This window comes from Martes martes (genome assembly GCF_963455335.1).
Source record: "Martes martes genome assembly, chromosome: 16".
In the NCBI taxonomy this organism is placed as follows: domain Eukaryota; kingdom Metazoa; phylum Chordata; class Mammalia; order Carnivora; family Mustelidae; genus Martes; species Martes martes.
The window spans coordinates 27,624,755-27,650,389 of NC_137904.1; the positions used below are offsets into that span (position 1 = coordinate 27,624,755).

The window sequence follows — 25,635 nt, forward strand, 5'->3', positions numbered from 1 at the left end:
CACTCAGGGTGCACCCTCACAGCACCAGGGCCCTGCCAGCCACTGGGGAGCAGCTCAGTAATGAGCTTGGCCCAGAGGCCCTTCCTGGCCTTGTTGGGTGCTCTCTCCAATTCCCTGTTCAAGGTGTTAGGTTTTTTTTCTTCCGGTCTTCCTCAGGAGTGTTCTCCTTTGCTGCCGAGATTATACTGTCTATACAATTCTGTATTTCCGTGCCCCACCCCCGCCAGGCAACATCTTAAACCTCCCCAGCACAGTGCTCAAGGCCTGCCCTCCTTTGGACCTTTGTTTACATGCTGCTGGTTGACAGCGGACAGTAGGTCATCCTGGGTGCCCAGTAGAGGACAGAATGCTGCAGCTCAGCCTCAGCCCTTACTGCCTTCAGGCAAAATTGTTTCCTCTTCTCGCCTCAAGTCCCAAGGCAGATCTGCACATAATCCAGCTTTCCCAACACAGGCCACACAGCTGGGCTGGGTCAACCTCTGAGCCACACCAACTGTACAGCTGTATCCAGAAGCTTCCATCCCTGGGGTTACCTGAAGGCTTAACTGAGCACATTGGCTCTCCTCAGATTCCTTTCTACCCACATTTCTAAGGCCCATCTCTATGCTCTCCTCAGATTCCTTTCTACCCACATTTCTAAGGCCCATCTCTACACGGTCAGTATCAATGTCTGGTCTCACTTGGTATTTCTTCCTTAGTGCTAAAGCTGGTCCTTTCGCTACACAGCTCCCATCCTCTTCTAGGCTGTTCCATGGCAGCTCCCACATACTAGTTGTGAGATCTTGAACAAGTCAAAACACTGCTGAACTTCATTTCCTCATCTGTTGAACAGGAATATCCACATGGCCACCTGGCCCAACCACCTCCACAAGTAATGCAGTCTCTCAAGAGCCTGGGATCAGCCTGTGGTCCCTCAGCTCTGTTGCAGTCTTGACCTCTGGTGTCCTCCCACCAGATCAGACAGGTATCTCCAGTGAAATTTTATTATAAAATTATAAAGCAAAGCTCTGTAACAAAAAATACACATCTGGGTTTGCTTTAACACCCACGTAAGTCTGAGAGAATCTTAATATAAGCCACTTGAAATAACACATTCACATCTGAAAGATTTCAACAAATTTATACAATATATATTGTGCACGGACTCCTGCACAGCTTCTGGGTACGAGCTTGGATCCAGCTATTCCAGGGTGCTGAGAACCAGTCAGCTCTCCAAGTCTTAAAACAAGTCTCAAAACTATCACAGCCAAAGCTATGGAATAATTGGATGAATTAAGATGTTTCATGATAATGAAGACCAAGGATCCGTGAGGGGCAAGGAAGAGCACTTGGAGATAAAAATCAAGTTTTCTACCTAGATTAGATAGTAACTGAAATGGGATCTTGGAATTCCCAGCCTTTATTTGGTGTAATAATGAACAAGAACAAATCAGGGTGGTTTGACATCTTTTTTCCTGAATGGAAACCTTCACTGAGATCAAAAGACTTAAAGGCAAGTTCTTTCTCCAAAATGAACAAATGATAGCAGTTCTAATTCTTACTGAGGTTACTAACCAACCTTCAGGATACTATTTTTAACTTCTGTCTAGGAGGGAATGTGGGAGGTAGGGAGAGGTAAGGCCTCAGCAGTGAAAGCAAGTTTTAAGTAGGGAGAGAGCCAGCTTCTGCCCTGAAGTTATTGCTAGATCGTAACTAAGTTGCATATATATGTGTATATATATACACACATACCTGTTACAGTGGAATCGAGAAGCAGCTGAATCCTCTGCTAAACTGGCAGGCATTGTAAACGGTAGTAGGTACTGTCCAGCAGAAGAGTAAAAGGTCCTCATCGCAGACCTCTCTTGATTCCCCCGATACCTACAAAGGCTGTCCCAGAGTCAGATCATCCGGGACTTGGTGTAATGTCAAGGTAAGTGGCCCAGCGTGCAACTGACAACTGCTTTATGAAATAATCTCGTTCTTCTGAAGGGGAATAGTGGTTGGTGGGGGGACGCCTAAGTATGTCTGTACCAATAAGCAGGTCCCCTTGGAGGTTTCCCACTGTTTTCCAAAGTCCTGACTGCTTCCAGTCTGTGAGAACTTGACTGCACAGCAGGGGGAAAGGGTAGCGGGTGGTCTGCTAAGGCCCTCTGGAGCTTAGGGGTTGTGTAGTTCACCCCCGGGGAACGGCAGCACGCACAGCTCTTCTGATAGCACATGTTCTTGGCCTAGCTGCCCCAGCAAATTTAAGCACTTTGGCTTTTCAAGTGGTAGACCCACCCTAAGAGGGCTCGAAAATATGCTTCTTCCAGACCCCTCCTCAAATCAGTAGGCTAAGGAAGGAAATGGGAGCAGGGAGTCCCCGCTAACCTAGGGAATCAAGACTTGCAACTGTCTGCCCCAGGGTTGAATCCAGTCCCATTTGGTATCTTCCAATACCCCTTAGGTGTTAAGTTTCAGTCTCCAGGAACTTCGTGAGAAGTGTGGCTAGAGAAGAACAAGGCTCTTTGCCTTAGTCTCTATGCCTTAGTGAGACCATGTTTAAAACCTCCGTGGGACAGAGAGGGACTTCATTCCCAGGGGAAAGTGGTTTGCAATTCCTTTGTGTTGGAGAAGTCAAAATTAAGCAGGAAGTTACTGCTTCCACCCAAAACTTTCCCTTTACTCGTAAACTAAAATCAAGGGTGGTGCACAGGCCCTAAGAGCACCAGAACTCGATGCCCGTGCCATCTCACACAGACAGACTCAAACTTCCCTGCAGATGCTTTGCTGCCTTCCCAAGGTTCAGTCAGGAGACTCCTCGCTTCCAATCCCAGCACTTCAGGAAGCAACTCTAAATGACTTTGCAATTTTCCAATAGCATTTGTGTTTCATTTCTCACCAGAGAAAAAAGTTTACTGGTCCAGATTTAGTCCTAAGGAGGATCACTATTGGTCTGATAAGCTAACATCTTTTTGGTCTGAAGAAACAAATTTTAGGCAATGTAGCAAGAGACTAGCAAAGCTGGTTAAAGCACAGAAAGCCAGAGACCAGAAATAAACCCAAATGTGCTGGGGAGGAAGAGAACCATTTCTACCAGGACCTCTGACAGCTGGAACACAGGTGGCTCAGGGATGGCCAGGGTACAGGGGGAAGGGGGAAACTGCTAGGTTTGCAGAGGAAGGGAGGAAAATCTGGTCCAAGTTCTGGAAAATCCTCTCTTCATCAATTACCATCATTACCCCAAGATCACTGGAACAGGGACTTGCCCACGCGATCTGTACCAGTTCCCACCGGCCTCGGGCTCCGCCAGCCAAGAGGTGCGCCGCCGAGGTGGGACAGGCATGCCCAGAGGTGACCGCATCTTTGCTTGCAGATTCTCTTGTTACCTGCCCCTCTGCAAGCTGGTCAACCTGGAGCCCAGACCCTTCCAGCTCTGTCCCTGTAAGGCACTGAAGAAGCCGGCGCCAGCCCTCAGGATCTGAAGACGTGCACGGCTCGGATCACGTACTGCCGACAGATGGGACACTCATTCATGCGCTTGCCGCACTTGGTGCAGGTGACCATGTGACCGCACTCCAGCAAGACACAGTCAATGGGCGAGTCCATGCAGATCCTGCACAGGTTCTCCTCCACGCTGGGCGGCACTGCTCCACCTGGCAGAGGCGGGGGCGGGGGGGAGAGGAGACTGTAAGTGCAGGGAGCAGCAGGGGGACAGAGAGAAGGGGCATGCTGAGGGTGTGCTGAGGACACCCAAAATCCACACACTGCCCTCAGCTAGAACTCCAGGAACCAGCCCCACCTCTCCTGGCCAGGCTGCAGATGTGGATAATAAAGTACTTGGAGATCAAATACAACCCAGAAGAAGACAGCTAAATAAGGCAAAGTCCTCAAAGCTTCAAACAGTTTTCAGACAGTTGCGGCTGTAATATGGTGAGTAAGTGGCACTTAGGGAATCATTATCCCCCAAGGCTGAACATGCTGAAAAGATAAAAACTGGTTCCAAAAAGTGTGATACGATCGGAACTGTAGTGAATGGTTCTTGAAGGATCGCAAGGCTTCTCAGTCAACATATCCCCAACTGAATACAGCCAAGGATCCGGGGGCTCCCTGTGCTGTCCCCCAGCCTTCCCCAGGGCTTCCTCTGAGGAGGCTGCCTAGCGGAAGAGCCCAGCAGAGATCACAGCTCCCTCTTCTGTGCTCCCCCCACACCAGCTTCTCAACATGGAATTAAAATGTCTTAACTACTGAGCTCCCCCACGACTCTGTGAGCTCCTTAATTCAACCAATTTGCTCGATTTCTGCAACTATATACTTAGCATTTGTTAGATGCTCTGAGGTCAGATCTTCCTCTTTGAATCTCTAAAATGCCAATCATGTGGTATGTGTTCTCAAAATGTCTGATAAATGAACATCTCTCAAGGGAGTCCTAACAGCTCACATTTGTGGAAATCCGTGCCAGGCAGGGTCCTAAGAGTTTTGCATATTTTAACTCTTTTTGAATCCTTGTGAAAACTATGAAGTAGGTACCTTATAGATGAGGCCTCTGAGGTCAAGGAGTTAAGTGGCTGGCCCACGGACACACAGCTGCTAAGCAGAGCCAGGATTTGAATCCAGGCAGGCCTTCTAGGCAAGTGGCCTGAGGACAGGGACTATCAAATTAGTATTAAGTGCCCAACGCACAGAATTCTCAATAACATCTAGCTAGCTTATGTGAATGAGGAGGTGCAGAGCGTCTGGCCCACTAAAGTATGATACTTTAGTGCAAACACAGAAGAACCTTCATGTCCAAAAACCTAGCCATCCCTAGCATGTTTTAAATGGTAGCCTGAAGCCCCAGGTAGGGCTCCATGCTCAGTGCAGAGTCGGCTTGAGATTCTCTCCCTGTCCCTCTGCCCCTCCCTCTACCCTGTGTGTGCATGCATGTGCGCCCTCGCTCGCTTGCTCGGTCTCTCTCGTCTAAAAATAGTAAAATCTTTAAATGGTAGCTTGAACCAGGGAGCCATAAGTCACCTGTCCCACTCCACAGGGGAATTCTCTGTCCTCTGCTGCTTGGCACTTTGTCCTACTTCCTGGACTCTTCAGAAAGTCAGCACTTAGGGGAGGCTTCAGGATTTATCAGCTGGAAGACTCCGCCCCATTCTGAGCAAAAGGCCATTTTGCCAAATAACAAACTTGGAGTCTTTTGAAAGTTTTAAAATGGTTTGCAGGCCTCCAACACTACTCTGAGGACATTCTTTCTCAGGGGAAGAGCTCACAACCATATAGCCTTGAAGCTTTCAAAAAGAAATGAGGCCTAGATCCAGCCAGATGCCTGCAGTGAGTCCTGGGGTTCCTGAAGCTCCCGTGGTGGTCTCGAGCACACAGGTGGGGGTGTGGCAGCTGAGGTGGTAGATGTGCCCAGAGAGCACACAAGTGATCCCTTTCCTATTCAGTCCCCAGAGCAGTTCTAGCCACTGCCCAGCCCTGTACAAACAAGGCTCAGAGACCCTCCCCACTCAGACGAGAATGGAGTGAAAACCGTAGGGGAAGGAGTGCCAAAGCAGCACAGGTGTGAAAAATGAACTGAAGGTCACACATGCCACCACTCACTTTGTTAAATATTTTACAAATGCTTGCTCCTGAGCTCTGGCAACCCAAAGACCTGCAAATCAATCTGCCCCTGGGTCTGCTGCCACTCTTCACCCTTTCCAGCAAGGCGACAATAAGAATTTTTAAAGATGCTGAGAAGCCCTGCTTCCCCGTGCATTTCCCCCAGTTCTCTCTGTGGATGTCAGTATGCCCAGAATTCTTAGACTGCTAAGAGGAAGCAGGGCTGGCAGAAGGGAAAGACACAGGAGCTCAGAGCCTAAGCACGGTCCCAAGCAGAAGCAACTACGTACCGTTTTGGTCTTCAGCACCACACACTGGAAAGGAAAGAGAAAGAAGAGGTAAGGAAAGTCTCCAACCAGCCTAACCTGCAGTTGGACTGCTTCCCTGCCTGGGAACCAGGCTGGCCAAGAGCCCGGGCGGATGCCTGCCCTCCTCTCACGTGCCGAGTGCTCACGCACAGCCCCTGCTGATATGTCTGGTCTGCTCTTAGAAAAAGGGACTCCACCGGTTCACATGAACAATACTGCTAAGTGGGCAGTACCGTATGGGCACAGTACCCTTCTCTGTCACTTGAAGCCCACATTAAAGGCAAGGAGAAAGGAACTGTCTGTTCCAGTCAGCCAAGAAGTCGGGATGAAGTTCCCAGGTGGGGCCATGTCCTATTCCCCAGGACCTCATAACTCTGGAGATCCTGGGGACAACTCCAAAGGGAAAAGTGAGTCCGTGACTAGATGACTGGTCAGACATCGTCAACTCTGACGAACCAGTGGGATAGGAGAGCCTGAAATCGTACTTCAACCATTAAAGCTAAACACACTTCTCTTCTGTAGAACTTCTCTACCTTTACTATCTACCGTGGAGACCTAGTTTTTCCCCCCAAACTTATTTAACCACAAACCCAGACATCTTACTGGGCATCGCTGGAAAATGATACTGTGTCGAATGCTTTGGGAAACGACCATAGGGAAAGCCCAGGCTCAGGCAGCATATCTGTATTTCCCTCGTACCATGGGTTCACTTCCTCGTCTCCCAACTGTTGAGAACAGCATCGCTGTGGTGCTAGCGGTTATGGCGGGGTGGCAGGAGGTGGGAAAGGCTACGGATTCAGTCCAGGAAATCTTCAGTGCAAACCCGGGCTCTACAATAAAAGGGTAATGCTAGGGGCACCTGGGTGGCTCAGTCAGGTAAGCGTCCACTCTTGGTTTCAGCTCAGGTCATGAGCCCCGTGTTGGGCTCCACATTCGGCAAGGAGTCTGCTCAAGATCCTTTCCCTCTGCCCTCCCCCTACTCATGCTTGTATTCTCTCTCTCCCTCAAATCTTTAAAAAAAAAACCCTGCTAATAATGCCTATTTCACAGGCAGCTCTGAGGACTGAATAAATGTTTACGGAGCTCAGCCCGGCCCCAGCACTCAACTTCAAATGGCAGCTATTATTAGCCGGTGCCAGCGTGGAAGGTGACTGCTTGCTCGGCCAAGAGCACAGAAACCTAGTCAGGGCGACACTGCCATGCTGCAGAGCGACAGCAAGCGCCACCTGGGCAGCACCTCACCCAGGTGCTGGAGCCCCTTCTGGTCCTTGTACAGCCGCGTCACCCTCTCCATCAGCTCCCACTTCTCGCAGCAGCCCTTGTAGTTGACGAAGTTGCGCGCCAGGATCTCCTTCAGCTGCCGCACGGTCAGACCTTCGATGTCCTCCAGGTCGGTCAGGTCAGACAGGGAGGCCCTCCGGCCCGGGACGAAGCTGTCCTCTGAGTCGACAGACTGCAATGGCAATGGTGGGATTGGTGGGCTCGGCTTCCCCCTCCCAAGCATTCCCCAGGCTGTGCCCTCGGGGACTGACCTCAAGAAGAGCAGCAGCAGAGGCAGGAAGAAACCCGGCACAGCGCTCTGCAGAGCCGAAGAGACCACAGTCTCTTCCTGACCCGTGGGCCTGGGCTCGGGCACAGCCAGCCCCCAACCAACCGATCGGTGTGACGAGTAGAAGGGGCACCAGTGTGAGTCCCAAGGCCCTGATTTTGACTCCTCCTCGGACAGATGCTCAACACTACAGAGCAAGTTGCTCACCTCCCTCAGCCTATCCGCAAGTCCATACAGGAGACCTGGCAGTCCTGCTGCACTAGGTCCTGTAAGGACTGAATGTAGCAGTGCAAGAAGCCAGCGAGCACGGTGCTGGCCTCTCCTCTCCTCCCTGGACAGAATTCTGCTTCCCTGTGGGAGAGGCAGACTTCCCCGGTGAGCACTCCTCTGTACACAACCTCGACCATGGCTTTGCTGCCCCGCTGGCAGCACCCTCTGACTGCCCTACCACGGCTGAGGCCCAACTCCCACTCAGCCTTCCTCCTGATTTTCTGACCTCTTTCCCCTGATGATGGCTACTGTGTGCTAGCAGCAGGACAAGATTTGCACAGCAGCACCAGGAGCTTGCCCTGTGGCAGCTTACAGCAAGTCAAGACCCTAGGAACTAAGGGGCCATGAGGCTCCCTGGTCTCCACTGTGAGCTCACCACTCTGCCCTAACGACTGACAGCTTCAGAGGCTAATAAGGAAAGCTAACACTAAGCTCCACCCCTGAAAGCAGAACTGAATGTAGGACTGCCACCACACGCTGATTCTTCTCCACCTCTGAGTCTGCTGCAAGGGGCCTATACACAGCCTAATACCAGCAGAGAAAGAGCAAACGCAAAGGCGCAGACCGGAGCAGAGGCCCCACCTGGGTCTCCTCCTCAGCAGGTGCTCTGGCTGTGCTCTCCAAGTAGACAGGTTCCTCTTGGTCCTGAGACACATGGCCATTGGCCTGTGGGAAGAGAAAGGTGCCATCACATGCACAGAGATGCCCCAGAGATTCACATAGTGTGGGCCTCTGCCCAGCTCATTCCACATCCAAACACGTTCCCATCTCCCCAGAAATCTGGTGTCTCGAACAACAGCATTACAGAAGCCTGCTCCTTGATACTGACTTTGTCGGGCTGAGACACAACACAAACAGATTTCAACTCTAAAACAAGAAGGTCGCTAATTGTGCTCCCCACCAGAATGGCATGAGCAGCCAGTCATGGTCCATGTGGTCTCAGCTCGAACAGTCAGGAACAAGAGGAAGAGCACAGATGCATGCCACTGCGGGACTGCTCTCGAACTGCCATCCGGTTTCTCCTGGACATTGAGCTCAGACCGTCTTCCCTGTAACTCCCACTCACGGTCCTGGGCTCTGCCCCTATCAGTAATGTCCACTATTTTCTTAGAGTGTCCATACCATGTCTTCCTGCCTCCATGCTACATCTCCCTGGCTTCCTCCTCTGACACAGATGAGACAGTTCTCAGACCCTCACCACTCTGCTCCCTCTCCTCCATCCAGTCACTGCTCTCACATTCTAGAAATGGCTCCAACCAGCAGTGCATACTGTTACTAAGAACTATCTTGAAACCTGATTAAAAAAATTATTTTAATGCACATAAGAATCTATTAGCCTAAAACTATAAAGACATAGACATCTTACACTTAAGGAGTTTAGAATTTTACCTTCTCAAAAGGTTTTGCCAAATAGTAGTTCAAACTGTGAGCCTCCTCATCCCATCACCATTTAAGCCACAAACCCCTTCACTAGACCCTTTTCATCTCTTATTTACCCTCCAGGTAAAGGGCCTGGTGTGAGCCTGGAGCAAAGACGTGTCTGAGCTCACAGGCCTCTTCTCTAGACTCTCGGAACACCAATAAGGGAACAGCCCAGGAAACCAGTCATCTGTGGCCCCAACCACTCAGCCCGTATTAGGATGCCTAATGCAGAGCCGGTCAAGAAGAGGCAAATAATTACAAGGGAAATGAAAGCAGAAATCCCCACCATCATCCACAATGCCAAGTGATGAGAAGAACACATAGAGCGTACATGTATGGGGGGGCATCCGAAAGTGTCTTCGTCAACACCTCTAGTTTCCCCTTAGCTTTATCGAGACGAGGCACCCACCAGTCCCCCAGGTGTCACCCTGGAGTTACAAAGTCTCTGCGAGTCTAACCTGTTCCTAAGTAGACGGCTTCTGTATGTCCTTTTCTTCCCAGGAAGGGGAAACCGGATCTCCCACTACAAAGCATGCTCTTGTCTCTTCAGTTCGCCCACTGGCTAAATTAAAATCCCTCAAATTGTATCTGCCCAAAATTTTGCTTATTCCACCCACCTCCTTCCCTAGCAATCACTGCCAGGACACCAGGGGTCAGGGAAAGAAATCGGGGAGCAGGCGCCCCAGGCAGATGTGCATCCTAGGTGCGGGTAGCCTGCGCAAGCCACTTGACTTCCCCATGCCTGTTCTCCTGGCTTGACAAATGCAGATCTCACCAGCACGGATGCGAGCGGACACCAAGGCCCTCTGCAAGTACCATGGAAGGACCCGATGAGATCTGGCGCATGCGTGGGACCTGTAGGTGCAGTCTGGAATTTCTGGTGAGCAACAGGAAGTTTCGAACCCACTGCTTTCATTGAAAAATCCATCGGAAGGTTCTTTAGGGAAAAACAATTTCCTCAAGTTACTCCTTGGGCTCCCCAAAAGCAGAGAGGAGCGCTCCACCGCACTGAGGCGGGGACGCTGCACAGGAGGCAGACAGAGCCAAGCGTCAGGAAGAGTTCACCTGGGGCTGGGAGAGAGCACAGCACAAGTGCCGAGGGAGCTGACAAGTCCCCACAGGTGAAGGACACATCGCCCTGGCCTTTTATGCCTCCTCGCCCACCAGAGCTGAATCAGGGGCCCAGTCCTAACAAGGGAGGGGTCATAAGCCAGAGGCAGCAACCAGCCATGGTGTGCAGGGGAGCCAACAACACTAGGTAGGGCAGTGCCAGCTGGAAGGAGCTCACAGCTTTTCAGACCTGCTGCCCCACAGGCCTTCCCTCCTGAGGGCCTGGCAGGAGCCAAAGTGCCCTGGGGCTACTGACCCCGTTTCAGTGCTGAAGGCTCAGAGTTGGCCCAAGGCCACCAAACAGCAACGACTGGATGTGGAAACCAGATCCTCAAGGTCTGAATGCCCCGGCCACAGCCCAAGCCATATACGCTGGAGGGTCATCAAGGCACTGAAGTCTGTCTGCGGGACGCCATCAGTCCTCACACACTACGTACGTCTCTCGGTCTCTCTCAAACCCGAAAGCTGGTTTGCGTGTCTACCGCCCCTCTCACGGGGCCCTTCTGATGCCGCCCACCATTCCGTACACCCCATACCCAGCTCGCAGTTCAGCGAACGGGCTGCTCTTCGCTGACCATTCCTGAGGCCCCTGGGACGATGACCAGGCAAATTTACCATTCAACGTCATGCCAACCATGACCTGACCCAAGCTGCGACCGGCCACAGAAGCCGTGCCCCCCGCTCTCCCTTCCCTCCCTCTGTGCCCTGTGTCCGTTACAGACGACCACAGCAAAGGTAAGCAGGAGGCCAGCCTGAACAGAACAAATCTGGAGAGTTGACGTGAGTTTTCTCAAAATATTTCTGGAGTGGTGAGTTCAAAAAAATGACTAGCTGGGATAGGTTTGTATCAAAAACATACAGAAACCACAAAAATACCTGCTACCGTGCATGATCATCTCTGGAAAAAAACCCAAACACGCCCAGAAGACATTCCTGCATCAGGAGGCAGAAGGGCCTCACATAATCGAGACGCTTCCCCCACCCCCCGAATGCAGGCAGGGGAGCCAACTGAGCCCGCACAGCGGTGGGGACGGGCGGGCGCTGCAACCCGGGCCTACCTGCTGGCTTTCCTGAGCCTGGGCGGGGGACACAGAGGTGGCTTGTGCGGGCGAAGTGGGGAGTCTCGCCGAGGTAGGAGGTACTGTGCTGGCGTGAGGCTGCGTCCGGAAGGCCTGGTGCTCGGGGAAGTCCGGGGACAGGGTGGGGGCGCGAGTCCTGCCCTCCTGAGAGATTACAGGCTGCTGGCCAAGCACCAGGAGCACCAGCTCCTCTTTCTCCCGGCACATTTCGGTAGAGACATCATGGAGGCTGAGATAGTCCCTCAGGTCCTTCACCTTCATCTTCATGAGCTCCTCCCGCTGAAAGGCCGTGGCTCGGACTCGCTGGCAGAGGAGGCAGAGGCGGGGCCCGTTCCCCACTTGGCTCGAACAGGTCATGCAGAAATTTTTCTTGCAGTCGAGGCAGGTCTGCTGCTTAGACCAAGAGGCAGAGGAAACCATGTCAGACTGAGAACAAGTCAGAGCAGGAGGAGGGGCTCAGGGCTGCTGTGCCTGGCAAGATTCCCCTGATCACTCCTGCTGGTACGAAGCTACCCCCTGTATGTCAGGGTGCAGCCTGCCTCGACTTCAGGTTCAGCACCACTACATTCAGTGTTCCACTGAGACTTATTCTTTCCTTGCCGAGTAACAGAAGCTATTAATTATGGCTACCAGCTTTAGAATCTAAAAAGCCCGTATTTTCACTTAGTCTCCCTCCTTTTTTTTTAAATGTAATTTTTTTAAATTATTTATTTATTTGACAGACAGAGATCACAAGTAGGCAGAGAGGCAGGCAGAGAGAGAGGGGGAAGCAGGCTCCCTGCTGAGCTGAAAGCCTGATACCAGGCTCGATCCCAGGACCCTGAGATCATGACCTGAGCCAAAGGCAGACGCTTTAACCCACTGAGCCACCCAGGCACCTCTCCCTCCTTTTTTTTACGGTGTCACCTTAGGTGTGTAACTTAGCCTCTCTGGCCCTCAGTTTCCTCATCTGTAAGATGGGGGTGATGACAGTACCTACCTCAGGACTGCCATACAGTTAAGAGGCCATGCATTTAGTGTATGTGACACAATTTCTTCAGTAAAGTATTAACTCTTTTCGTTATTATTGCTAGGGAATGCGAGCTAATTTGGAGAGCCAGTATTCAAATCCTGAACTATGATTCTTTCTACTTTATTGCTGAGAAAAGAAAGCAAATGCATAAGTACAATGGTGGTTATTATTAATATTGTTGATTAAATTTATTGAGAGGCTACTCTTTGCTAGAGCTTGTCATTTAACTTTCAAAGCAACCCCGCAAAATATTACTCTATCACTGTATCATGTATTAATGTACACCATCACTAATAATTAGTAATGTGCCTCCCTGTTGCACAGATACAGCAAACACGGCCTAGAGAGATGAAGCATTGCACTCAAGGGCGGGCAGGAAACAGCAGAGCTGGGGTTCACACTCAAAGCCTGTCCCTGTGGAATGCCCGCAGTCAGGCCCTTTCCACCAGGCCACACTGCCTGACTCAGCCCCGTCCAAGCCGACGGACAGCAGGACCCAGCCCAAGGTCCCCGCCCGGAGTCCCATCCACAGAGGCAGTGCCCAGGTTCCCCACCCCAGGAAGGCCCACTCGGAGTGCTGGGAAGCCAGTGGCACATGAGAGCATATCCAAGACAAATACTCAGACAGCTAAGGCGGGGGGCCTGGGAGAAAAGAGGGGAGCCTCTGGACACGACCAGGGAGCTCCCGTTTGTGCAAGCAGTGTCTTAGCCGCACAACAAGAGCACGCAGGAGGCAGGCTGTACCACAACAGCAGACACCACATCACGTGAAAGCTCGCTCAACTCACAGGAAGCAAATCTTCAGCCTCTCGCGCCCCAGGCTGAGCCAGCACAGTGACATGGGACTGAGCTCTGCTCCGGCGAAGAGCAGGCCACACTCCCACAGCAGAGGTGATTCCTGGGCACACTGGGATGGTCCCAGGAGCACACCCACTAGTCCTTTAAAGAAATGAACTTCTCAGCCTCCGGTGACTTGAGCGTTAACCTATTTCTCCCCCTCTTCTCTAAATAGAGAAAGCTGAATGCAAACTAACAAGAATGCCGGGGAGACTGAGGTTCTCAGGGTCGCGATCAGACTCGCGTGCGGGGCTGGAGAAGTCCGCACAGCTGAGGCAGCGGCGCCTGGCTCTGCGCAAGCTTCCTACACGTCGGAGGGAAATGGCAGAAGGTTCACCACCCAGGTCTGACTACGAATACTGAACGGCATTTCGAGAGGACATGTATCAAGCTCCCTCACTCTCTGCAGTTACAACCAGATCATAAAATGTTCAGGGGCCAACTTAAAAGGACGCATGGGGCACGAGCATCGTAGCGGTTCCAGGACCTGGGGCCACTCAGGTGGAAAATGGACGTTTTGAGGTCTTGGGGGCTCATTTCTATCTAAAGCTTTTCTATTGGGAAAGGAAATGTGTTCAGGATGACAGAGTGCACTGAAGAGGCTTCAGTGTCAGACGCTGTAGGGCCTGACCTGGAAAAGGACTTAAGTCTGTGCAGTCTGATAATACCTAGCCTGACACAACGAGAAGGCCCTGAGTTGGTGAGGGATGCCACAAATTCCGTTTGGAGGCATCTTTGAGCTTGCCAAGTGGACACCATGAGCAAAAAGCTCACCCTTCCGAGTTGAAAATATTTATGGGCAAGAAAATATCATTGAAATTAAATGGTGGCAGACATGTCCAAGGAATATTGTGGGGCTTTGATCTGTTTATGAATCTTGTGATGGACGAATGTGTGGAGATGGCAACAATACTGGGATGGTGGTAGTATGAGGAAACAGTATGATCACGTTAGAAGCCGTGGAACGAGCATAAATAACGGCTGTGTTCATTAGAAGAATCAACTGCTTCCACATGTCCCCTCTCCATAGTACCTGTCTCACTACAATATAAAATTCAGGTCGTGTGCATTCTCATATTGAATTTTTTTGTTAAATAAACTTTTATAATAGTCAAAAAAAAAAAAAAAAAAAGTCCCGAGTTGTTCAATCAGCCAGATCTGAACAACTCTCTAGTCTCCCTTCAAATGTGGACAGCTCACTGGATGCAGGACCAGAACGGAGAGGCGGCAACGCAGCTTCTCAGCATCTCCAGCTCACCCCAGCTCACTGGGGACTCTGGAGTCAGCCGGCATCTGCACCACGCCCTCAGGGACTAGGACTGCGCTCCAGGCTGAAATCCCAGTCTGCGGAGGCAGGACAGGACAAAGGAGAAGCCAGCTGTCAACACATGTAGGCAGAATGTGCGAAGGAAAGGCGTCTGTCTAAACTGGAGCAAACTGTGCATACGTCTGAGGAAGCTGGTGGCCAGAAAGATGAAGTGGCAGAGCCGACAGGCCTGCAAACGCGCCCAGAGGACAGAAAACCCTCCAGCAGCAAACACCCGCACCTCCTTCAGGGATGCCCCTGGGCAGGCTCTCCTTTGCTCCCCTGCCCTTCCCTCATACCTACCCCGGCCCCACACAAACTCCCCAGGGGGCTCCTCACCAGCCTCCCTCTAGGCCAGCCTTCCTGCCGCCCAGGGAGGAGAGGGCCAGTGTGAGGAGTGGCAGTTAGGATTTGTTACTGGCCAGCCCCTTCCGAGCTAAGGGAACTCCTGCAAAACAGAGCACCTCCCGGGGCCTCCAATTTCTCACTGGTCATGTCGGATGGCCAATCCACCTCTCAGGACCTCTGAAAGTAGTACGGGACACGATGTGTCTAAACCCTTAGCATAAGGTGGGCACTCACCAAAAAAGGTAACACGGTCACCTTTGATTCCCTTTCCCCCTTTGTCTCCTGAGCTTTTGCCAGTGCCACTCCTTCTCCCTTCCCCCCTTCTTTCCCCTCCCTCTTCCTTTCCCCTCAGGGGTTTCAAGACCCCCCCTCCATGTTTCTCAGCACCACCTCCTCCTCTCCCTCCACCAACTGGTCCAACTAAAGAGGCTGGACACCCCGTCCTCCTCCAAAAACGGTCAGGGTGGCTGCTGAACAGCACGGGTGGGCCGGGGAGGGGGGGTGTTGTCTTACCAATACAGATCGGGTATTTGGCTTGGGGCAAAAATCCCAGTTGGTCATTCCTCTCTAAGACTAAAAATGCTAGGAAGGCAGCAGGTACCTCCTCCTTCTGTTCTCTCCAGACAGTCCTTAATGTTATCTGTGCTTTGTACTCAACGAGCACTCAGAAAATACTGACCACAATGGAGAAAGGACAGTGGGATCCATGTAATCATTTCCATTCAACCACTTCCAGAAAACACATGTTAAAAGCCTGCAGTTGTTATTTGCCAAACCCCAAAGATAAGAATTGCTAATTGACTTCAGCATGAAATTACAAAGGAAAAATTCTCATAGGGAAAAACATCCTTCATATTCACAAAATTCATTGTGAAATAAACAAAATTAATTCATATTTCCGTGGCAAGAAACTATCATGCCAATAACCATCTTTTACCATTCAAATTAGAACTTTTCTCTTCTTCCCACACCCCAAAAGCTCTTTTTGCTACAGAAGCTTTCTCCTTATCTCTTTTGTTCCTTTGTTCACAATCTTTCTCGAGCTTCCTCATCGTCTGGTGACTACAGGCTCCTTACCACAGCAGTCCTGGCCTCCGCTACCTGATCCCACCTTGTTCCGTCCCAACTCCCCCCGGGTATCCTGCACTTGGCCAAACAGGCAATTCACAGTTCCCAAGTACACCTTGCACTTGCCCCACATCTGGTGTCTTCACTTCAGCCACTGCTTTACAGATCAATAAAGGCTCCTTCTTCCAGCTAGAGTTATCTAAGGCCAGCTATGTCTGATTCCCCAGCATTTAACTTACCTAGCTGCTATTAGATCTTTGTAAATGTGGGCCTCCTTACCCAACCAGGGAGCTCCCGGAGGGAAAGGCCGATCCAGCTCCATCTCCACAAAGCTGTGTTAACCATCTAGCTGCTAGCACATTGCTGGTGCTATGGAATCGGGCCGCACTGAAATCGTCAGCATGGAATTATCAACCACAATGTCATGAAAATAGAAACTCTCCAGCTTACTTCCTCTTTTGCAAATTGTTCTCAACTCAACTGCCCATTCCTTCCTTCCTTCCTTCCTTTACTTATTTATTTTTATTTCTTTTAAGTGGGGGGAGGGGGAGAGGGAGAGAGAAGCTCAAGCAGGCTCTGTACCCAGCATGGAGCCCACCTCGGGCCGATCTCAATACCCTGAGATCATGACTGGAGCCAAAATGGAGAGTCAGACACTTAAACTGAGCCACCCAGGCGCCCCATCATTTATCTATAAAACTGTATTGTCTACTATGTGTCAGTCACTGCTCTTCTAGACACTGGGGAGAAAGTTGTGAACAGAATCAACAAAACTCCTGTTCTCTGTACCATCTAAAAAGATAGGCAGTCTGCAAACATTTATGTCAGGTGGTAATAGGCACTCTACAGAAAAACAGAGCATCTCCCCACATTCACCCACCCCCTACTCTCTTCTCTGGGGGCAGTTTCCTTGCTCATTCATTCTCTCTTCTGGCTGAGAAATGTCAAGAACTCCCTTGGTTCTCTCAACATACTCTTCTTTCTTTCTTTCTTTCCTTTCTTTCCTTCCTTCCTTCCTTCCTTGTGATAGAAAGAGAGGCACAAGCAGGGGGAGCAGCAGGCAGAGAGAGGGGGAAGCAGGCTCCCCACTGAGCAGAGAGCCAAATGCGGGGCTCGATCCCAGGACCCTGAGTTCATGACCTCGGCCGAAGACAGACACTGAACCGAAGGCAGACACTGAACCGACTGAGCCACCCAGGCACCCCAACATGCTTTTCAACATGCTCAGCATGCCAGCCTGAGTGTGATCACCATCACTGTCCTCTTCGCTCCTTCTCTGTTCCCCACTCCACAGAGTATAAATGATATTTTTAAAAAAAGGTTCAAACAAACCTACAGCAAATTCACGCTGCCTCATTTAAACAAAGGCCTTTCCTATTCCTTTCATGCCAGTTAGTTTGCCACTTCTTCCAGCAGTTGTTCCTAGCATTTCTCAGTGCAAAACAATGAAAACAGCAAGATCTTTGAGTACCCGACGGACTCCAGATGCACCTGAAGAGTCCTTGAAACGACTACCTTAAATAAGAGAACAATTTCTTCATCTATAAAACAGGGAAAAATAATAGTATATATTTCACTAAGGGTTCAAAGGGAGGAGACATCTGAAACCCCAAGCTCTGTGCCAGGCATGTGCTAAGTAGCCCCCGGGCCTCTTCCATCTCCTCTCAGATCTCAAAGCCATCCCCCCATCTTCATCCCTGAGAAGACTGAGGCCATGAGGTACCGAGCTCCCGCTAGTCCCTGCTTTGGCCTCCGTCTATGGACTCAACCTTCCAGTCTCAGTGTAACGGGAGTGGCACGGCAGCCAGCCAAACCACAACCCCCTGCCACCCGCAGTGGCCTCTCTGGTTGTGTCCTCATGGTGACCGGGGCAGCCAAGCACATAGTGATAAAGCCCAGCTACGTGCCCACCCTCACTGCACTACAGCAAGGCGCGGGCAAAATGCCCACCCTCCTCCACCTTGTGGGTACAAAAGGGCGGGTGGTGAGCGCTGCAGGAATTCAGACATGCTGAATGTCTTCTGCGAGACAGCTGGAGAGTTCAGAGAGCTGAGTTTGAGTCCTAGCTCTGCCATTTAACAACCATGGGATCCTGGGCGACTACCTACATAGCCAGAAAAGGAGTTGTTTTCTGATCTCGTGTGCCATTTATCAGGAACTTGACAAAGACAGTTTCCTTCTTAACTGCTACACTCAAAACCTCAGTGTTTCATATGTACAGTGGGCGCTCAGGGATCCTAAAACGTCTATCATAGAGTTATTGTGAGGCTTAAATGAAACCAAAAGATCTAAATTGCACACAACAGTCCCTGGCATATAGCAGCACATGGCTTAAAAAGTAGCCTTCCGGGGCGCCTGGGTGGCTCAGTGGGTTGAGCCGCTGCCTTCGGCTCAGGTCATGGTCTCGGGGTCTTGGGATTGAGTCCCGCATCAGGCTCTCTGCTCAGCGGGGAGCCTGCTTCCCTCTCTCCCTCTCTCTCTGCCTGCCTCTCTGTCTACTGTGATCTCTCTCTTCGAATAAATAAATGAAATCTTTAAAAAAAAAAAAAAAAGTAGCCTTCCTTCTCACATTTCCCATCATCACCATCTTAACCTCCCATCTAGGACTGCAGACCTCTCTGTTCTGCAGACGAATATAGAATGCGGGAACTCCCAGATCGGGGTTCACCCTCAGCCCCAGTCGTGCTTGACCTTGGAGAACGTGCTGCCTCTGGGCACTGGTGCAGGAACGGCCCACACCCACACCCCATTACCCAGCCAGTGACATCCCCCACGGCTTGCCAATCTGGAAACACAGCTGCCGAGCATTTCCCACAAAATCGCTACAGTAAAGGAGCCCCAGTCTCTGTCCCGCTGGGGTCTTGCTGTACCTGAGGTGTCCCCGGCACTGCATGGGATGCACAGAACAAGTTAATCTGCAGTGAGGCGTTCATGACGACAGCCAATGAAGGGAGTGACCCTACAGCCTGCTACATTAGTAGCCCAGCTCGTGCTCTTCTCATGAGCCTGTGAGATGGGCATGACTGCTGCACCCCCATTTTAGAGATGGTGAGAAAGAATCTCCAGCAAGGTTAGGTCATACAGCTAGTAAGCAGCGGAGCTAATGTCTGAATTCAGGCCTGTCTGGCTCTAGATCGATGCTAAGACGCTTTGCTTTTGACTAGCGTTCCTTTAACGCTTTCGTGATAGGATCAGGTGTGGGTTGCCTACCGGCACCGCATGGGCCAAGGCAAGGTGGCAAGCATTACAGAGGGGTCAGTAGGCTTGCCCGAGGGCCTAGGTTGAAACAAGCTTGCCAAGAAGGCCAAGAAGTCAACACTCACCTTCCTGGCCATGTTTGCGAAGTGGGCCCCACAGGCCTTGCAGCTTGGTTCTGAGCCCGTTGGGGAAGGGAAGGAGCTGTACCCAGGGTTGGAGTAGGCCTGTGTCCTGGCTCCCTGCGCTGGTGGGGCCTCCTCAGGCTGTCCATCCAAGCAGAACCAGTTGCAGCAGGTTGCCCACATGATAAAATCTGGTGCGAGGGAGGAAGGGGAGAAAAGTCAGGGTTAAGATACACTTTCACTCCACTCCCCCACTTCCAGAGGGCGCACAGGAGCTGGGATACTCAATCCACACCTGCTGCCCAGGTCGGGAGTCGAGATGAGGACATGTTTTCAGGGGCCACAGATTTCTTGCCACCTCCGGCTTCACCACAATTGCCACCATTCCCGGGAGGAGAGCACAGACACCTGCTCCACCAGGACAACAGGGGCTGCCAAGTTGGCGCACTACCTCTAAAAGGCAGTTGATCCCTGTTTTGGTTTAATCAAAGATCTAACTTCAAATAAAAACTTGCCTCAGCAATCAAAAGTGGCCTGAAACCCACTTTATTCAGGCCCAAGAACCTACTCCTAGAGTTCAGCGAGATGGAACTTCATCAACTGAGTGCACGCACCCACCACGTGTGAGGCCATATTCACACTGACCGTGAAGGGGGTATTACGATTTCCTTCACGTAGATGAGGCCACCCAGGCTCAGAGAAGTCAGGGCCACACAGCTAGTATACAGAGAACTGAGATTCTGAAGACCCAGGTCTTCTGACCCTAAACCGAACGTTCTTTTCTTAGACCATACTGCTCCCCTTGATTTCCTCTCCTCCGGGCAGTAGCATGAACTACTCTTACCTGTACTTACAGCCCTACCTAAACCTCTCTCACAGCATCTCTAACGATTCATTGCACAGATGCTCTTACCCTCTGTCTTTCCCTCTGTCTGCGGCTGCTACACCATACATTCTTTGAGGGCAGGGATGACTTCTTTTTTCTGTGTCTACTGCTGCCGAGCAGCATCATGCACACAGAAGACACTCCAGTAATGTCTGTTGCCGCGCTCAACAGGGGCCTCTGTGGCTTTATTAAGAAGTTTTGGAATCTGATTCCCATTTTACATATCAAATATGGGTACTGGGGACAAAGGGGCAGGTGATTTTTTAAGATCACAGAAGAAAATCCAATCCCTCAAATGTCAGAATTATCTACAGTTGCAAAGGGTCCACGGCAACGCCAAGCACTGCTGTGATACGAGTGTGCTTTTCTCAGTAGACCAAGGCAGTCAATACGGACATTCTGAGCCTGACCTCTCTGCTTACAGAGATAATAAATGAAACATTTGTGAGTTACTGCTCAATCATCAGTTCACACAAAAGAACGGTACCTTCTGCTCTGCCTCCTGACTCATGGAAAGTGCCTTTGTTAAATCGCAGTTCAGAGACGTGCTAAGCTGGAAAGCACTGACAACGAGAAGCTGGCCGGTTGAACCTTAGCCATCTCACAGAGGAAGCCTGAAGCCCAGCAGGGGGAACTAACCGCCTGGCTCCCACAGCTGTAACCTTAGGTCTCTTGACTACTCTCGGGCCTTTTTAGCTTGCAGCACTTCCCCACACTCCTGGTCTAGAATTCGTTCACTTTTGTAAGCACGTCCAACCCACACCTGTCTCCCCCGCTTGCCTGTGGCCCCCGTGTGAACGCGGACCATGACAGTCAGTGCCCAGCAGACAGGTGGCTCCACAAAGACTACTGAATGAGTCACACGATATTTGAATTTTAAATAACTGTGTTCGGTCCATTTCCTACACATCAACAACGTTTCTCTCTGACTCACTCTTAGTTGTCTAAAGCCTCCAACTTCCCGGAAGACAATTGCAATGAATAGTTCACATGGAGTAACAAAGGAAAGAGCAGTTAACCAGATGAGTTCTCTGTTAGCAAGATAAGGGTGACAGCAGTGTGGCCCCCCTCGGAAAGAGGGATTCTGCAGTTCTCGAAATCACCTGCTGACAAAAGCATCTGAGGTGTATGGTAAAACAAGGGAATACAGGATCTAGACTCAGAAGACCCAGGCCCAAGCCCCACTTGACTACACCCACCTTTACAACAAGTTCTACCTTTCTGGCCTTCCTTTTCTCGGGGGGACATTCTCCAGCCTGTGAGGCACTAAACAAGGATCAGTCGAAGCTCTGAGCATTTTAACAATGTTTCAACTTCAGTTTCTCTGGCAAGGCGCAGATAAAAAGGAAACCTAGATAGAGGTTTCCCCACAATTACCATTTGACTCGTTCCAAAAAGGGACAGGGAGATCTGTGACAGAATCAGCAGAATGGGTCAAATACCTGAAGGAGCTGGGGGCAAGGCAAGAAGCAGAGTGGCCTTGGGACAAGGTGGCAGTGACTTGCCGGCCTCCTGTCAGGATCTCCACTCACCCAGGCATGCAGCCTTTAGTGAAGCCAATGCCTTGCTATTTCCAGTGCTAGGTGAGTAAGGCTGAGACCCTGCCCTTGAGGAGTTCATGGTTGAGGAGAGGAACAAGAAATGTAAAACCCAAACCAGAAATTTCAGGGTGATCGGTGCCTTAATAGAGGTTCGTGCGGCGTACCGGGGGCTGGAAGACAGACACACAAGCGGCTCTTCCAGAGAGGAGGGGTGACCAGAGAAGACTTCTCAAATGCCGTGCCCCACGTATCCTGCTGTTGGAGCAGCTGGGCTGCTGAGCTGGGCTAAGGAAGCCCAGAGTAAAAGGGATTTTCAAGAAAAAGCAAATAGCATGCAACATGGCATTAAAGAAACTACAGCATGTTGGAGTGGGGTGGATGAGGGTAGGGCAGGCAGACGAGCAGCCATGAAAAACCACGGGGAAAGGAAACTGGACTTTATCCTACGGGCAGTGGGACACAATGAGGGGTTCAAGTAATCAAGTTTTGTGATCTTATTTGCATTTTATAGTGGGCACTCTGACAGTAAGCAGGCTGGGAGCAGGCAGCTGGTGTAGCAGAGGCAAGACAGGAGGAGAAAGGGACAGACAGATCTCTGACAGAACTCGTGGGATGTGTCAGTGGTTTGAAGTGGTGGAGGAAGGGGGAGAGAAAAGTCTTGGACGAATCCCAGGGTCTCTGAATTATGCAACAGGACACAGAGTGGAATTGTTAGCTGGAGTAAGGGACAAAGCCCTCAGGACGAGACATGTGTCCGTGGGTGAAGGAAGGGGGCAATTACAATGATGGGTTGCATTTTGTACCCCGGGGACTTGCTGGTGGATACACACCACACCAAAGGGACAGTCCTGGTTGAGGAGAAAGTCTGGGAATCCTCAGACCACCGGCAGCATGAAAAGCCAGAATGGGGCAGAAGATAGATGGCGGTCTCAGAGGATGGCCTGGGAGAGCCCCTGGGGGAACCCGACCTAAATAAAGGGCTACCAGGGGAAACCAGCACAACGGCGGCAGGAAGACTGCTCAGAGGTGGGCAACCTGGAAGAGGGTTTTGAGTTTCAAGAAGAAATGATCGATGCTGTCGAATGATCAGAGAGTAGAATACAGGAATACAAAATCCCTAATGGACCTAGTTTTAGGAAAACGTGAGCATGTTCTTCACCTGAGCAGGTAAGGAAGACAGAAGCTGACTGACAGCCGTAGGTCAGAAAGTGACAGAGAAGTAAGGATGTGCACAGACACTAAGATAAACTATTCTCTGAAGAAATTTCTGGTTAAGACACAAGGGCGGAGCTGAAGAGGATTCAGGTCACTAAGACAGAGAGATGCAGACACAGGCATGGACTGCAGAGGAGACCCCCAAAGATGAAGAGCTTGCAGAGGAAGGGAAGCTGGCAACAAATGGTAGGAGTAAGGGCCAGAAGCAGAAAGAAAGGTGACCTGCTGGGACACCTGGGTGGCTCAGTCAGTTAAGCGTCTGCTCTCTGCTCACGTCACCATCCCAGGGTCCTGGGATGGAGCCCCACCTTGGGCTCCTTGCTCAGTGGGGAGTCTGCTTCTCCCTCTGCCGCTCCCCCTGCCTGTGCTCTCTCTCTCTCTCTGACAAATAAATGAATAAAATCTAGGAAGGAAGGAAGGGAAGGAGGGAGGGAGGGAGGAAGGAAAGGTGACCTGCTGACTGGGTTTGGGGGCAGAAGAAAGGTCACCTCTTTCACCAGAGATTGGCCCAGAGGGAAGACAGAAGTCACCCAAGATAAGCTTACAGTATCCACAGACAAAGGTGAACGAATGAAGTAAAAAGGCAAGGGGTGGGGGTGTGGGATGCAGTGAACCACAAGAAGGAAACAAACTTTCCCTCTGCACAAGGAATCTGCATGTGGCATTTTCTGAGCGCTGAGGCCTTTGCCACAGGAGCGCTAGGCCTGCTTGGTAAGGCATGATCGATAGGAAAAAACCGGCAGCCGACCCGCTGTATGTTGTTTAGATTCCTGTGCACTCCCAAGCGCGCAGGGGGCACTGGCAGTGGGCTGGGCACTGGGATACCCACCAGGTCCTGGCCCCCCGGGGCCTCTGGGCCAATGAGGTGCTGCTGCCCAGCTCAACTCCACCATCTGGACAGGAGAGTGAAGAAAGCTCTTCCTCAAGCTGAGAACCAAAACAACCTATTTCCCCTCAGCACTATTTTCTCTCAACTTTGCTTCTAATCTTCTTCTTTTTTTCTTTTTAAGATTTTATTTATTTGTCAGAGAGAGAGACTGAGAAAGCAGGAGCAGCACAGGCAGAGGGAGAAGCAGGCTCCCCGCCAAGCAGGCAGCCTGACATGGAGCTCCATCCCAGGATCCTGGAATCGTGACCTGAGCCGAAGGCAGACGCTTAACAACTAAACCACCCAGGCGCCCCAACTTTGCTTCTAATCTTTTCCATGACGAGCCCAGAAAGCAGAGCTGTCAGCCTAAGCACGTCTTTGGCTACTAACCTCAGAAGGACTTGGCTCTGGGAGAAGACTTGAAATGTGCCTCTGGGTCACTGCCTAGGCCCCTCGTGCAGGTGGAGGACAGAGCCTCATCCTGGGTATGTGTATATGCAGGGAAAGGGCTGGCACGGAAAGGGGCTCAGTGGAAGTCGCCGGTGCTAAAATGCCTACAGACTTGCGCAGCCCAGCCGGACAGGGGCACCAACGTCAGGAGACTACGATTTTACTCTTTTTGACTTATATTTAAATACCATTTCCTAAAGCAGTCAGTTAAAAGTCCTCTCTTGCCAAACTGGAAAATGATACGCCTAAATAACAACTACATTCGAGGTTATTTCGGAGAGTTGCGAGGAAAGAGTGGCCACTTTAACATTGCCATACAAGTCAAACACTTTTTTCTTGGCGGTATTTTCTCATCCTTCAACCCTGGACAGATAGCCCCTTGGCATCTGATGATGTTGCCGAAGGGCTGGAAATGGAACCCCACAGAATACACTGTGGGGTGTGTAGTGAGCTCTGCCTATGGTGACACATGAGACACTCCACTCTCTAATCTGCAAGCCTCCTGATCTTGAAAGAAAATGACCAAATCTTCTCAGAGACCTTAAAAAAACCCTCCCCCTGTCCCCTCCCCCTCCTCTTCAGAAAAGATGTGGACTTGGTGATTTCAGCCTCAAACACAGTCTCCGCAGCAGCTGTCCTACGGAACTTGTTTGAAACCTACCAGGGCTTCCTCTTCCACTCGGCCTGACTGGGAGAAAGAGGGGAGGTGCAGGGCTGGGGGGAACGAGAAAACCTGCTCCTCTGTGCGGAGGAACCCTGCCAGCCGGAGGAACCCCGCCAACCGGGGCCAGGATGGCTAGTCAGCACCTGGGAGTCTGTCAGCTTGACAAGGATGCTGGCATTTCTTGGGACACTAAGCTCTGCTGAACAGGAAAATTAGTTTTAATAACAGGGTAAGATAAATGACCTAGCCCAGGTAGGCTGAGTACAGCCATAGTTAGAGGCAAGAAGGGAGATAATGTGATTTCTCCCCATTAAAGTCCTAGAATCCTAAGTAATTTTAAGACAGTTACTTCTCCACTTGTTCATTTGCCCCAGGCAAATAATTTTAAGGGGATCAGTGGTTGTCACGGGCTTTCCCGAGGAGGAGAGAAGGGTCAGAGTGGACCCATAGAGTAGAAGGCTCAGAATGTGAGGACCCCAGGGAAATAAGGACTAGTGTGCGATGCAGCTCCAAGCCACTTTGCTAACTAACCACCCAAATCTAAGACAGTAAAGTCCTGTCCCCAAGGTTCTCCTCCAATCTGTTCAGACTTTAATTAACTGCTGTGTGCCAAGGTACTTCTGCCGCAATGGGCTTTCCACAAACCCAAGATCTCGGAATTAACGGACTTAGGGTGAACCCACTGTGTAAGACTTCACAAAAATCCTTTTTAAAAAGCCTAATCACCATGCCCACACTCCTCGAAGAAGTATGTTTCCCACATGGCAAACCAGAAACCGGCTCCGTGGCAAGCCCACCTGGAGTCACTACCATATTCCGGGAACTGTTC

General features: G+C 50.9%; 1 protein-coding gene and 1 pseudogene across 9 annotated transcripts in view; one reads left to right on the forward strand and one right to left on the reverse strand.

Annotated features, from left to right (window-relative positions):
• Positions 1–967: 967 nt before the first annotated feature.
• The window catches only part of RFFL (ring finger and FYVE like domain containing E3 ubiquitin protein ligase), a 66,425-nt gene continuing 41,757 nt past the window's right edge, over positions 968–25,635 (reverse strand). For 3 of the 8 annotated variants that reach the window (XM_080827169.1, XM_080827170.1, XM_080827168.1), the window contains exons 2-8: positions 19,186–19,373; positions 11,271–11,681; positions 8,263–8,346; positions 7,104–7,314; positions 6,561–6,691; positions 5,844–5,867; positions 968–3,617 (exon numbers count right to left, since the gene is read on the reverse strand). In XM_080827169.1, coding sequence (XP_080683295.1) covers positions 3,495–3,617; positions 5,844–5,867; positions 6,561–6,691; positions 7,104–7,314; positions 8,263–8,346; positions 11,271–11,681; positions 19,186–19,365 — 1,164 coding nt within the window. In that variant the 5' untranslated portion in view covers positions 19,366–19,373 and the 3' untranslated portion in view covers positions 968–3,494. Of the gene's footprint in view, positions 3,618–5,843; positions 5,868–6,560; positions 6,692–7,087; positions 7,315–8,262; positions 8,347–11,270; positions 11,682–19,185; positions 19,374–25,635 lie in introns of all 8 variants that reach the window. The other 5 variants (XM_080827175.1, XM_080827172.1, XM_080827171.1 and 2 more) reach the window with 4 other exon arrangements.
• LOC308356532 (small nuclear ribonucleoprotein G-like) lies at positions 13,936–14,114 on the forward strand (annotated as a pseudogene). The gene has a single exon. The product of its transcript is annotated as a small nuclear ribonucleoprotein G-like (transcript).